Source organism: Nanorana parkeri, unplaced genomic scaffold, assembly GCF_000935625.1.
Source record: "Nanorana parkeri isolate BGI_ZX_2015 unplaced genomic scaffold, ASM93562v1 scaffold408, whole genome shotgun sequence".
In the NCBI taxonomy this organism is placed as follows: domain Eukaryota; kingdom Metazoa; phylum Chordata; class Amphibia; order Anura; family Dicroglossidae; genus Nanorana; species Nanorana parkeri.
In genome coordinates this window covers 417,702-433,079 of record NW_017306676.1, presented here as the reverse complement: position 1 = coordinate 433,079, position 15,378 = coordinate 417,702, and the positions used below count along the sequence as shown (strand labels likewise).

The 15,378-nt window shown below is 41.8% G+C and overlaps 1 protein-coding gene across 1 annotated transcript; it reads left to right on the top strand.

Moving 5' to 3' along the window:
* The first annotated feature begins 1,107 nt into the window (after positions 1-1,107).
* Positions 1,108-2,313, top strand: NHLRC1 (NHL repeat containing E3 ubiquitin protein ligase 1). Its single transcript, XM_018559629.1, has one exon. The coding sequence runs from the start codon at positions 1,114-1,116 to the stop codon at positions 2,311-2,313; it is 1,200 nt and encodes a 399-aa protein (XP_018415131.1). The 5' UTR covers positions 1,108-1,113.
* Positions 2,314-15,378: the final 13,065 nt, after the last annotated feature.

The window sequence follows — 15,378 nt, the reverse complement described above, 5'->3', positions numbered from 1 at the left end:
CTCTCTTGAAAATCCGATTTTCTTAAAGTAAATATGTCTCACCTTGTATTATCTTTTCGCAACTCGGGCACCAAACTCACGCAGTGTATGTTGTTTAGCAAACTAAATGTTGTCCAGCTGGGATTTAGATATGCTTTAAAAGTCCACTAGTAGAATTTAAAAAAGCACATTAGAGCTGTGAATAATAAACAATGCACTGCCTCAGTGATCTAGAAGTATAATTTGGATATAGACCACGAAGATCTGACACTATCACATAATCATGAATTTTCGCATCTTCTCAAGGTAGGTGGCAAGAAAACAAACTATATTTTTAAGGCAACTGCCTGGGGAGAAATCATGTCCACACAATAGCACTACAAAATAAACAATATGATATGCACCTTCACTAATGTCACTTAAAAAAATAAATGTGCTAATCCTAGGAAATCCCAAATGACTGATAACTGAAAAATACTTTACATATTTTATTCCTTTTTTTGTAAAAACAAAAATGCATCTAAATAGCCTTCACATTGCAATTAATTAAGAATGATAAAAATATGAAATGCCTCCTTTGTATGCAGTGCAAAAGCAGCCACCCCCAACAGAGATTTGTTCCCTCCAAGAGGTAACAAAAGGTAGATCCCTATGGCTCATTTAACAAAACTATTATTGTATGCAAAATTTAAACTTTAGGTATGAAAAAATACATAATTTGACAAAATTGAAATATGGTTTACAATAATGTTTTAAGCACCATCTAGATGTCCAGCTGAGCCTGTATTCTATACTACAGTATGGTAATAGTATTGTGATCATAGTAGAGATATAGAAAGAAGGTAAATATAGATGTAGGTCAGGCTATTATTTCTGGAATACAAGCTTCCATATTGTTAGTGAATGCCTTAAGTAAAGTGTACTTGGAAAACATATAGGAAAGAGAACATCTCTCATTTCTACAGAAGCTGTGTATACATTTCAGACCAATAGGTGGCATGGCACGACAAGCCATTGAAAGTGCTTGCTCATTGTGCTTATAATAGTAGTGCTGACTATTTCAGACCTCCTGGTCATGTGACATGCTGCAGTGTGATCAGCTTTTGGTAGTGTGAAGGATTACAGCTACAAGCAATGTCATCCCCATCACAGAAAGAAATCAGGACCATGAAGGATTTTTTGGATGAAACGGAAATAAACTTACTTGAATGCAAGGTTTGTTTTGAAAAATACAGTCATCAACAAAGATATAGGCCTAGGAACCTTCCTTGTGGTCACATCATGTGTCAGGATTGTGTTTCATCTCTCTGCAACCCTGGAAACTCGAGGCTAGAATGTCCTTTCTGCCGCAAAGGTTGTAGGAAGTCTGAGACCAGTGTGTGCCTTCCTGTCCTACATCTCCTGGAGATCATAGGGCGCGTGGTTCCTGAAAACCAAGAAAGACAATTCACAGACTGTAGAAGTAATCAAGTAGCAAAACTAAATTCTGCAAGTTTTAAACTGAGTGCATCTTTTGGTGGCTGGGGTGTGCTCTTCAACCCTACTGGTATTGCTTCCTGTTACAGCACCGGCTGTCTGCTTGTTGCACACGATGGTAAAAAAAGACTGTCAAGATTCACATTAAATGGAAAATTGGTTCACGAAATGGGAGAGAAGTCTAGTTCCGAAAATGGCCTACTGTATGCAGTCAGTGTGGCGGTCACATTGGATGGATTTATTGCAGTTACAGATGCAGGTGATCGCTCACTAAAGGTGTACAGTCAAGCTGGAAAATGTACTTTGATTGTTACAAAGCCTTTCCTCTTACCTTGGGGCTTAGCTGTGAATGCTGAAAATGAAGTCATAGTTTCTGACCCAGATGCCAACAGTCTTATTCTGGTAGCTGCCGACTTCAGCCAAGGTTGCATCAAGAAGATGGTTAACATATGTTCTTACTTGAGCCAGCCCAAGGAAATTGCCATCTACCAAGCTAATGGATCGGTTATTGTGGTTGAACACCTGGCAAAAGACAACAAAAATTCTTCCAGTACTCGAATTAAGATTTTAAATAATAAGATGAAGCTCTTAAGGCAAATTGATAGTTTTAGTTTAAGCTCTTGTCTGCCCTTAGATGTGCACACATCTGGAGTGGCCTTTGATCAAGAAGGAAATATTTTAGTAGCAGATGTAAATAACCGATGCGTCATTTGCTTAAACAAAGTGGAGAAAGGCAATGCCTTAAAGCATGTTGTTGCCAGTGGCCTTTCATACCCGGTAGCAATAGCAGTAATAGAGGATGGTTCCATTGCTGTTCTGGATAGCGGCAACCACTCTGTACTAGTTTACTCTCCATAACTTTTTTTTGAAGTATTTATTCCTGGGAACAGTTGTTTTTATAGTTCTGAAAAAGAGCATAGTTGATGCTGCTTGCTGACCACAGAATATTATAGTGATGACTACAGTATGACCTTTGGGGTGCACCAAAGGTCCTATAGTACACTAAATGGCTAAAAGTATGTGGACACCCCTCAGTGTTATTGAGTTCAAGCGTTTTCAGTATAGGGTACTATTAATGCTATAGAATACAAACATATTTTAGACAATTGTGCGCTTATAACCTTCCTGTAACCATTTGGGGAAGACCCTTTTCTGTTCCAGCATGACTTTGCACATAGAAAGCCAGGTCCATAAAGACATGTTTTGAGGAGTATGGTGTGGAACTACGTGGTGTGGTGAGTCAGCAGGGCTGAGAGCAAAGAAGGGGTTAACTTGGGAGGGCAGGTACTTCCCCTACAGCCCTTCCTGTTAAAAGGTAACACAGGTGAGAGAGGAGTGGGGAAGCTGAGAGACAGACAGGTCTGTGTGTGTGTCTGCTCAGGAGCAAGTGGACTCTATCTTGGTGAGATCACCTAAACGCACTACGCAGTGCAATCTTATTGAAGGACTTTATCTTTATGTTTGATGTTTGCTGAGGAAAGCCTTTTACTTTACCGTTTTGCTGAAGAAAGCTGTTTGTTCTGTTACCGCTGGATGAAATAAAAACCGTTTATTTATATCGGACTGTGTTGAAGACGCATGTGTACCCCTGGGGTTCCCCACAGTGGCTTGCACAAAACTCGAGCCTCATACCTATTTAACACCTTTTAGGTGAACTGTAACACCAACTGCAGGCCAGGTCTTGTCCAACATCAAAACCTTACTTCCCAAATGCTCTCATGGCTGGATTCTCACAAATTCCCCCCAACATCTTGTAAAAAGGCTTTCCAAAAGAATGTTATAGCCACTGGGGGTGGTTTTACTCCATATGCTCATAGTTTTAGAATGGGATCTCCGACAAGCTCATATGGGTGTGATGATCAGCAGTACACACACTTTTCGCCATACAGTGTGTTTTGACACCGATTTGTGTTCATAATGGTGGAAGAAGAATACGGTACAGTGGATGCACAGTGTTCTATGTAACATGATAATTATTCTATACCAATTGATGTGTGGTCAACAGAAACATGGCAAACAACAAGAGTCGACAAGCCTTTCTTCTCCTTTTGAGTTCCATAGAACCATCTTGTGTATACATGAAAATGCATTATTTACAGTATGGAAGACATTAAACTCCTGTCTCCGCTTTGTGAGCTGTGTTTCCACTGTGATGAATGCAACATATATTACTAGCTGTTGTATGATCCCTTACAAGCTCTGCAGAGAGAACTACTATACAATTTATTTGTAGAACATATTAATGGAAACTAAAACATAACAAAATTAGACATGTTGCTTTAAAGTGAGAACAACACCAGTATGTTTTTAAGGTACATTTTTAATCAATTTATTAGAATGCCACTGCAGCTTTTCAAATGATAACTGTGCGTGAAATGGGATCCAGAGTTAATACTGAATGTGGAAAGGATTCAAGGGGAGAATGCAAAAATGTCTAATGTGTAGGGGTGAAAGGCAGTGGTACAGCCAGCGCTTTCACCTCATTGGTCAGAAGGGAAATCACACTTGGATCTGTATCCTACACTATAATATTAAAACTTCGGTCTAAGTTGAAGACAAATGTAGTTTCATTACACCAAAAATAAGTTTGATAGGCTATTACGCAGCTCTTTAATATCACAGTGCTTCTCATTGTATATCCAAACTTTCTATTAGGAACACTAATACCACATCCATTATGGGAGCAATAAAAATAATAGCTGTATGGGGCCTATAGGTTGGTAAAGCACAGTTTTCCCCTTATGTTGTTATACCTCAAGTCAAGTCTGTATTGGAAGAAAGGTGATGTGGTTTCACCTTGGAGCAATACAAGAACTCAGAAATATGTTGTATCCTAGTTTGATTGAAAGGACAGATTTTCAGATCTGTGAAAAAGTAGAGTTTTGCAATATATAAAATATTTCCTTTGAGTAAATAAATCTTGGGATATGTTCCCGACATTGGATGCATGATGAAATGATTTCACTATATCACAGATACACCATTCTAACTCATGTATGACCCGTGTACTCAGCCATCCCTGCGCATGGTATAAATCCTTCTCAGAACTCCAGTTATAGCAAAAATCAAATCCCAACACAAATGTTTCCTACAGCAATAATTTATTGTAAGGTCATCTTGTCCAAACGTTAGTAATAGCTTACTCGTTTCAGCCCTAGCCATAGCTTTATAACTGTGACTAAGGCCGATTCGGGTGAAACGTGTAAGCTGTTACTGCTGCTTGAACAGGAAGAGACACTTTGCTGGAATTTGCTTTCTGCTATGAAATATTTTCAAAATTACTAGACAAGTCCAGATGAATGTGACAATTACTAGCAATCCAAAATAATATTCTTAGTTTTGATCCTCCACCAGCCTTTTACTGCTGTCTGTAACCCTATCAGGTTCAGGTCCTATGCGGTTCTACTGTCAGCTGAGCTTCCTTGTCTCACTTTAGTGTAACCTCCATATACTGTATACCTTATGGAGAAACCATAACATTGGGGAACGGAAGAATTCATGCCTTCCTGAGAAGCTGTGGAGTTCAGCTTACAGCTAAAAGCTTACTGTAACAGCAGAGTTGGGGAATGTGGGGAGACATTTTCTTGGGGACACAGATAGCAATAAGGACAAACTTCAATCATAGTTTTTAGTTCCCATAATGTTGGGAGGTGTGTATTTACACCCATATTAATTGTTCAGGGGGGTTTCATCTTTTTTTCAGCTTCCATAACAGAAAAAGCACAAACTTCTGAAATTGTGTATGGCTGTATTTACACAAATCAGGACAGAGCACAATTATGAATACACAAACTATTATTATTTAGGTTAGTAGCAATTATAGCAGTCATAGAAGGCATTTCTAAACATAATCCACGTTCCGAACAAGCACATAAATCCCCATGACCAGGGTTAGCACATAACACTATAGATTATATGTCCTTTACAAGTGTTACAGTGCAATGTTTCCTAATTTTGTTCCCAGAAATGATGTCTGTATGTGTGTATTGTTTGCAAATTGAATGTATTTGTTGCCCAGTTATAGAAGATGTAGTAGTTTTTGTGAAAAACAATATTCTTTGTCACAGTGATACATGTTTGCTAATATCACCAAACATGGCAATAAATATTAATGAAAAGAAAACAAAAGAAGAAATTGAAATAAAATCTTGCTGCCTAAAATTAAAATGTTAAATACAAAATGATGGTACATTTCATGAGTTTATGGTAAAAAATTATCTTGTACTGTATCTATGGAGGAACAGCATTGTTGCCCTAGGCTCTATCCAGATTAGGACTACAAATCTTTGAACCCTTGCAATGCCTTCATAGTTGATGCACAAATCTGTTACTTCCAAAAACTGCCGAGTCCAAATTTATCACCAGGCCACTGCCTAGAGTGCAATGGCTGCTAGCCTAGCAACTAGTCATCCACCAAAGTTAAATATCATGGTTCCAATTGCTATCATATTTAGGGGCATTTCCCCTCTGCTTCTGACCCACTTGTAAGTTCTTGTGTTTCACTCTTTGAGTGCCTCCACATTCCCCAATGTGCGTTGACATAATCCATTGCACGTTGTGCCATTGGGGAGTGGGGTTTGGCCTTCTGTGAGTGCAACATGGTTTAAAGAGTTGGGACAAAGGGAAGGAACTGACTGCTGTTTTATTGCTTATAAGCTGCCTGTGTGCTGCACTGAGGTCTGATGCCTGATCTGACAGGTGAAAAGGATTTTAGACAGAGTCTGGATCTCCCATGATGGTATTGGGTGGCATCGAGAAAGGAAAGAACTAGAGGTGCGGATGACTAGTGTGGATCTAAGTGAGGGTAGCTAAAAAGGCACGTGAGAGACATTGATGTTACTGGCTCATGGGTAAACAGGGAAAGAAAAACCTGATAATTACAAAATCTGTTAGGCTATTGCCCTCACACCTGAGTTGTGGTATACCTGCAAATACTCTCATTCTCCAATTCCTACAACATTTTGTAATCAGAGGTAGAGTGAAAATCTGGGTGCACCCTTTGGCTAACCCGAGATTGTGTCTCTACAGACATGATTCTGCTTGTGTAAGTACAGTATTAATTGTGCCTCTGCTGACATGTTCGTTCTTATTAGTATGACACTTTTTGTGTCTCTCCTGACATGTTCATGGTTGTGTCAGTATGGCACTGATTGGGTCTCTGCCCACTTGAGTCCCTGCACATACCAGAGATCCCGCACAGCCCACCCGACACCCTGCAGAGAACACCTGAGACCCCACACATATCAGAGACCCCGCATAGCCCACTTGAGACTCCACACATACCAGGGCTCCCGCACAGTCCACCATAGACACCGCACATACCATAGAACACGCACAGCCCACCTGACACCCTGCGACCCAGGCGGCCTGCAACGCATCACGGGGACCCCTTTGTTCCTGGTCAGGCACCCCTGTTCTGCCACTGGTGTGCTGTTATTTGGCAATTCTATTTTTCAATGTAGTACAAAAATGCTTAATGTACTGTGCTTGTCAAACACTGTATATGCTGTATGTATCTGACAATCTAGAATACTTTTCCCGACTACTATTGGTCCCTCCAGTGGTAAGAAGCACCAACAGTGTATACCAGCACCGTTCTCCCCACCTGATTTCACACAAATGTTCACCAGAGCTGAGCATTCATGTCTGTAGCAGCAGTATCTGCCAGGGGTACTGGAGGATGAGTGGATCATACCTGCACAGCCAACTGCCCTCTTACTGCTTTCTTCTAAATTCGACCAAAACAAAGTCATCTGGATAACAAAAGAAGAAAATAGAATAGGTCAGTGAAGTCTGAGATAGAATGGGTTGACTTGGAGGTAAGTGTAACAAAAGCCATGAGGACCCGGAGCGTGGTTCCACCTTGCTAATTACCAGACGCAAAGGCTCTGATAGGTTTTGTTCTCAGTATAAAAAGGCAAGATAAATACTCTAAAGGTCAGCACTTTATGCCCACCTTAATACACACATATTAGCAGGCACACTAGATAATTATACCTTTCTATACTCTGTGGTAAGCGAAATAATGCAATTATTTCAGTAAAATTTAAAAATTACACAACGATTATAGCTTTAATATGTTTACAGCAGAAAAAAAATAAGTTTGTTTCTTGTTGGACGTTAAACTGGAGCAAACAACTTTAATAGCGTTTATTTGTCATGCAGCAACTGATTCCCCGATTTATTCTACTCTTGATGTTTCAGCATTAAAAGCACAGACAATCAACAATGAAAATGCATACAGGGAACACACTCTACCTACTCAGGGCTTTCGGTTCTTTTACATACATTGCTGTAGTGTACAAGGCTACTGCACTACTTTTGACCAATCCTATGTTCTTGAAACAGCGGTTGCTAAACCATAAGAATATGCATGCCGGGTACACACTGCTCTGGCCACTGTAATCTGTAATGTAACCTCTCTGACAAAAAGAGGCCAGCAAGCTGCATAGCACAGAACGGTATTACAAGATGCCCCATGCTGCAATGGTTGACATCAATTTCAGTGAAATGTAACCTTAGTAGATGATGGCATATTTTATGGGCAGTTTGACAGCTTGCCAGATCATATGGCCGGCTCTATAGTCCCCATAGACCCACTTTACCTATAAACAATTGTATCCTTGGCTACCCTTGCTCATGACCCTTGACCCAATTTTTTCCTTCTGTGAAGACCAGGTATGTCCCTACGCCAAGCAGCACCTTACTGCCTGCCAGCTTTCTTTCTTTATTTAAAAAGGTATGACCTCTGTAGCTCTTACAAGTATCATGCCCTATGAGCTGTGCAGTGACCCGTCTGCTGTGAGGGGAGGACTACTGCAAAATGCATGAGGACCAAAGTCTTCTATTGTTTGCAATGTGGAAGATCTTATTATCATTACAGGAAACTTGTAATAAGGAAACGTGGCGGCTACCATTGATAAGCTCTCCCTTTAAAAATGTATAGGAAAAACAGATCAGGCCACATGGAGTGGTATTGTCTGCTTTTTCTAAGAGGTTTGTGTTTAAAAGCAGGGCTGAACAAATATCAGGAGCAATGTAGCCAATGCTCCATAAAAATGACAGCTGGCGCCTAACTTTTGAGGTTTTCTCTAGCTGTTGTCAATGGAGCTGGCTCCTAAAAAAAAACAAAATCCTGTTGGCTCCTAGATTGGACAGACTGGCTCCTGAATTCCATATGTATTTGGCACCTAAGAAAATTCTTGTTGGCTCCTGGATTGGACAGACTGGCTCCTAAATTCCATATGGATTTGTCCACCCCTGATTTAAATTGAGTATACTTAAAGCATCTGTAAACCTTTAGTCTGGCATTCAATAGTAACCGTGTAGACAACCTCCTCAAACCCCTTTACTTAGTAAAATACCACAAAAATGCCTAAAAATATTTTTCCATTCCGTTTTTTAGCAGTCATGTGACTGCTGTCTCTAGTCCTAAACTCTAAGCAGCAAGGATGGGGTGTAGACTAATAATAAAGCTCTGTTTGTAGCAATACAGGAGCTTCTGTAAATCAAAGCTACGGCCAGACTGGGAGGCATGGCTGCCCAACTATCACAGAGGCTGACTACTGTAGTCTACGGGACGCCACAGTGGTACAGTTTCCTGTAGGCTCAATCAAGGAAAGAGCGTATCAGCACACCAAAACTACCACCCAGTTGTAGACGAAATAAGAAAGAAATGTATATAGTATATGTATATATTAGTCTTTGACTTACATACTGTTCCACGTGTCTTCCAGAAGTGTAATTATGTAGGAAGTACTCTGCACCCGTCGGTGACATGGTGACTGACCAGGATGTTTTCTGAGCAAGGACAGAATGCAGAACAGCAACGCATTGGAAAGGGTGTCATACAAGCGGTTGTTGAGGCTTGCTTCATTTGTAATCTTTTTTTTATTCTAAATCGAGCTTTTAAATGAACTTGCAGAGAGAGTAGTAAAATAATATTAAAGTCAAAGGGTTTTTATGCTATTTCAAATACAATGGATACTGCTCCTTGAGGTTCGAAAAGCTTCCTGCAGAATCAACTGGTCCCCTGAGCACTGGTCCTAATAGGGTAGCTCCTCACCCTTGTAGGGTCCTATGGTATGCTAGGTACAACAAGGCAAGTAGATGACCAGTTGCTGGAGACTGTGCTCTCCCTTGTGATCTTGTATTCAACAGGAAGTTTAAGGAAGCCGAGCTCAGAGAGTTGGAACCAGCTGTTTGCAAACATGATGACTAAGTGCTCGGGCAAAAAGTAAACAAAAAAACTTTTCTGGCCAATATATATGTGCTTGATCTGGGTTCATTATTTCAAAAAAAGGATTTGAGAGTTTAATGCTACTTTATTTCTGTATCGTGAACTGGCAGGAATTCTTCTGCTTGGATTTCAAGGGACTTTACAATTATTCACTTTCAGCAGGAAAGGCACGCAGCACGATTGTAATTATTTTTTAAGCCGATAGCTTATAGTTCCCCATTAAAGCTGCCCAGTCATTGAATAAAAATGAAAAACAAAGTGCCCCCTGCTGGAAAGAACGGATCATAGCTCTCCCACCGCCTGCACTGTATTGTAGAGATACCACTGCTTAAGTAATCTTCACAATCTGACATTTCCAGGAGTGTTAAAGTGGAAGTGTTCTATTAAAAAATTGCTGAGAGTCAGGTTTTTTTATGACAGAAGACAGTGTGTGGAAGTCTCTTCTACCATAAAAAGCTTCTTTCTGCCTTTCAACATACTGTGCACACTAGCACAATATGGCAAACCACCTCAGGAGGGCTTTTTTTTTCTATTTTGACTTCTGCTTTAAAAGGAGAACTATGGGCTAACTGTTTTTTCCCCATAGTTCTCCTAAGGGTAACGGTAGGACACAAACTAGCGTCCTCCCCAGGGGCATAAATAAGGGGGGGTAGGGGGGTTCAAACCCCCCCCAGAGCGGCCTGGCGAGGAGGGGCAGAGGGGGCACGTGCTTCCGGGCGCCCGTCTGAAGAGGATCCACAGACGATCGTGGCCATCTAAAGGGATGCCGTGGATGTCCTGTTTGCTAAAACATCGTTGTTGACGGCTGCAGGAGAGCTCAATATAATTCAATGATACCGATGTTTTATCAAATAGGACATCCCCGGCATCCCTTCAGACGTACATGTTTTTGCCTTTCCCTGGATGTTTTGTACATGCCTCCAGTGACCAGGATCAGAAGGCTGCATGGAGACAGAGCAGGCAATCAGGTAGGGGGGCTTGTATTATCTGTGAGTATACTTCTGTTTTTAGTCCTAAGTCCACTGTGGTGCAAAGTCCCGAGTCTAGTGCTTTCCTATGCCCCGAGTCTAGTGCGTTCCTAAGGGCCGGTGCACACCTAGGCGATACCTCACCGTGCGGCAATCGTGCACGATTCTGCGCGGATTGCCGCACAGTCAGGAGTCGCCTAGGTGTGCACTGATCGCACTGATTATTTTCTAATGGCACCCCAGTTTCCCGCCGCAATTCCGCACGTGCATCCGAACATAATCGCGGCTAAAATAGCCGTGCATCGTGTATCGCAAAAAAAAAGTACATGTACATTTTTTCTGCAATGGCCATGCAGATGTCACCCCACTGAAAGCATTGTGCAGTACTGCGCGATCCCGGGATGTGCAATCCCGGATCACGTAGGTCTGCAACAGGCCTGAGTCCCGAATCTAGTGCGTTCCTAAGTCCTGTGTCCATTGCATTCCTAATCCAGTGTGTTCCTATGTCCAGAGTCAATTGCGTTCCAAGTCCAAAGTCTAGTGCATTCCTAAGTCCAGAGTCCAGTGCGTCCAGAGTCTGTACTGGAGGGCAAGCTCATAAAGAGAACCTGTCTCCTACGAATGCTATCACACAGGAGCTGGTTAACCCCTGTGTGATAGCAATAAACTTACGTGAAAAAAAGTAAAAAATAAAAGAAATTAGAATGAAAAATAAACTGATAAAAAGTTTTAAAAAATAAAACGAAAACATTAACAATAATAATCCGCAGAGCCCAACTTGAGACCCCACCAGACCACCTGAGGCCCCCACAGGCTACGTGTGAACCCCCAGCCCACCTGAGAGTCCACACAACCATAATGAGACCCTGCACAGCCCTCCTGAGACCCTGGAGACATCAGGCCACCACCCTGGAGCAACACAGAGTATGTAGCTACATATTATTCTGCGTTGCTATATAATGTATTTCTGGGATTTGTAGTCCTCTATAGCTGGTGGTATTCTGCATTGCTGTATAATGTATTGCTATGTGGTGGGCCATCATGGTGGATCAGTGGCTTTAGACCCGCTTCTGTTCTCCCTTCTTTTGGTGTGGCAGCACCCCTCCTGAACCACCATGGAGTGTAGGCTTGAAATCACTCAAGTCTTTCCTCCATGACAGATTAGAAAGGGCACCGCAGGGAAAATTGAAGCAAGCCCAGAAGTGGCTCCTAAATTAACAAAACAGCACAGGATAATGAGGTGATTTGAAAGTGGATCAGGAGGGGAAAACATAGGCATGGGAACAGTTGGTCTAGAGCAGGGGCGCCCACAATTTTTCGCCTGGAGATCTACTTTTCAAATGATGAGCTCAATGAGATCTACCAATGGAAGAACACCTCCTTTCAGGAGCGGGAGGGGGCAAGGCATGCATTCAAGTCAATGGCACTGCAGCCACGCCCCTCACCTGCAGTGTGATCAGCTGATCGCTCCAGTGTTTGTCCTGCACAGAGGATTGGTACACATCACTGATCTGTACCGATCCTCCGCCGCCCTGCCACGCACACGGGGGCTCTCAGCTTCTCCTCTGGATCCCCGCTGTTCTCCCGGGCAGAGGCAGCAGGGGATCTGAGTGAAGGAAACACTTCAGCCACCGGAGAGGGCGGTGGAGTCTTTTTGTTTCTGTTATTGTATCCATGTTCCTTTTTCTTTGTAAAAAACTCAATAAAAACTTATTTCTGAAAAAAAAATTCTTCCAAAAGTTAGGCCAAAATTTTTTCTGCTAAATGTTTTTGGTAAAAAAAAATCCCAATAAGTGTATACTAAGCGGTTTGTGAAAATTGGTACCAATTATAAGTCTTTTTAAACATGTTTTATCCAATGCTGTCGAGATCCACCCAGCTGCGTGAGTGACAGTGGGTTCTGCCTATCTAGAGGCAGAGCAAGCTGTACCCGCCCCCTCCCCGTCCGTTCCGCCAGGAATCCCTGCAGGGAGCCGTAAGTGACAGGCACGGCTCTCTGCAGGGACATGATCGAGAAGTGAGCGCGTGACGGTATGTGTTCGCTCACTTCCCGATCTATTGAGCCGACGTGTGACAGTTTGATTGTCGCACGTCGACTCGAACTATGAGGATGAGTGAAAATCACTCACCTCATAGTTCTCCTTTAAGCTGGGTACACACAGTTAGAATGTCATTGAAAAAACAGTCAGTAATTCTGTCAAAGTTCTAATAGATCACCTGGAATACATTTTTGACCATAGTGACGTAAAAAAATAAAAAATTAAAGCAGCAGGATGGAAAACATTTTTATTGAACAAATGAGTCTAACAGTGAATGTGGTTTTCATTTAGGGAAACTCATTTTTCCCCAGAAATGAATGCTAAATCAAATTTTAAACAATTCAAATGGCATTCGTCAAGTCTCTGATAACATTATGATATCACATGATATGATAACACTTGATGGACTTGTGTCTTTTTTCAACCTCAAATACTATGTAACTATGTAACATTATCGAATGTTCTGACAAGAATTTTCATACACGATTCTAAACGTGTACACCCAACTTTATGCTGGCTGCAGGGGCGTCCCGAGGCACGCGTGGCTGTCCTCTGATACCTGCCGGCGGCCATCTTGGTGATGGACGCCGGCAAAGAGAGGAGGGGGCAGTAACCTGGCGGGATAAGGTATGCCGCCGGGTCCACTCCTCTCTCCTGATACTGTCGGCGTTCGGTCCATGACCAAAAAAAAAATAACAGATTCCTCCATTTACGCTAAACAGAGCATGGATCTCCTGCTGGGCTACTGTATTCATTTGTTTACTGTTGGGCAAAACATTTTTTTGACCGACTCCTTAGATTTCCTGATCAAAGGATGCTAGACAGAAGGGTGCCAACAGGGCCACCCACTGTGTGGATTTTCAGCTGGTTCATCAAGAACTGGACGATTTTGGCTAGCTTTAGATTCATGTTCCCCTGATGTGCCCGTTGGTATTCCCATGTGCCCTTTATGTCACTACAGGGCCAACAGATAGGACCACTGAGTGCAGGAGGGGACTAAGGACCACTGAGTGCAGGAGGGGACTAAAAACTTGAAGTGTGGTGCATGCTAACTTTTCCTCAGGCAGCTGGATCTCTGCAATAAAAATATTATAATAGGGAAGCACGGACACTACTATGCAGCAGGAATTTGGCTTATTATCTTTCTTCTCACAACAGAGTGGCTTTAACACAATAGGCCTTTTTACACTAAATACATTAAAGAATTCATAAATGTTCATGATATTTTGTATCCAACAGATGGTAAAATCATTCTGATATTCATCAATGACAGATGTTAACAATATGAATTAGTGCAGAGAGTGGGAGGGCTATGCAATCACTGTGTCATCTGTGCACAGTCAACTACATCATCAGCACAAATGACAATTTTCAGGAAAAACTTTTGAATAGCGGTTGTTTGCATGTTTGAAACATCATTGGGATTTTAACATCATTAGCCAATTGCATCAGGCAGCAGATCATCTAGTCTGGCCAGCCTATTTTACATATTGCATATAGATTATTTTAAATTCAAGAAATGGGATCTGGCAATATGCATTATAAAAGTGCTAGAGCGCAAAAAAAGGGAAGAGTGATACTCCAGAATAAACAGTATAGCAGAAATGAAAGAAATCATCCATATTGCACAGAACAGGCATACCCAATACATCCAGACATGAGCCTGATGTACAGATAACACCTATTTTGTATTTGTTACATGTTTCTAATTCACATCTAATTCACATAGCATAACTTAAAAAAATGTAATTTGCTTGCACAAAACAAGCTCAATTCTGTAAGAAAAATTGCTCTCTGTACTGAATTTCCCTCTGGAATGCAAAGGGGGTGGGGAAGCGATTGTTAACTTAATTACCCCTGTCTGTTTTGTGCTGGCAGCTATTATTATCAGTTGTAAACTAGATTTGAGCACTGTCCTAACAAAGGGGCTAGAATTAGTGAGGGGAATTTATCAAAACTGGAGCAGACGAAATCTGGAGCAGCTGTGCATGGCAACCAGTTTCTCTTCAGTTTGTTCAGTTAAAGGTGCCCACACACCTTACAATTTATCTGCAGATTTTCTGTGGTCAGATGGAAAAAAGTGCAACAGATTGGCCCAGGTGGAGATTACTCCATCCACACAGTTAAGTGTAGATGGAGGAATCTGTTGCACCTTTTCCATCTGATCACAGAAAATCTGCAGATAAATTGTAAGGTGTGTGGGCAGCTTTAGATTTGAAAGTGAAAGAAAGAAGCTGATTGGTTGCCATGCACAGCTGCTCCAGATTATCTCTGCTCCAGTTTTGATGAATTCCCCTCACTGTATATTAATGAGGGGAAGCTCAGTGTGTCCCTAGTCCAGCCTTTCTCAACTAGGGTGCCATGGACTATGATGTGAAGGGGGCTCATGATATGAACGAGTAGGGCTCCTGATGTGAAAGGGGACTACTGATGCATAAACAAAGCTGATTCTGATGTAAAGGGGTGGGGCCTTCATTTGAAGGGAGCAACCCACTTTTTTTGTGTGGGGTCCCAATTTAACATCTGACATTTTAGACTGGGGTGCCTTGAGATTTTGCATACATCTAAAGAGTGCCATGACTAACAAATGATTGAGAAACCCTGCCCTAAGCTATCTATAGAGACAGAGTTTGCTGTTACCGAAATTGAGGGAAAAGCTTGCAAAGACCTGCTACAT

Excerpts from the sequence above, each read along its gene's own strand:
- NHLRC1 (XM_018559629.1), top strand. The coding sequence starts at position 1,114 with ATGTCATCCCCATCACAGAAAGAAATCAGGACCATGAAGGATTTTTTG.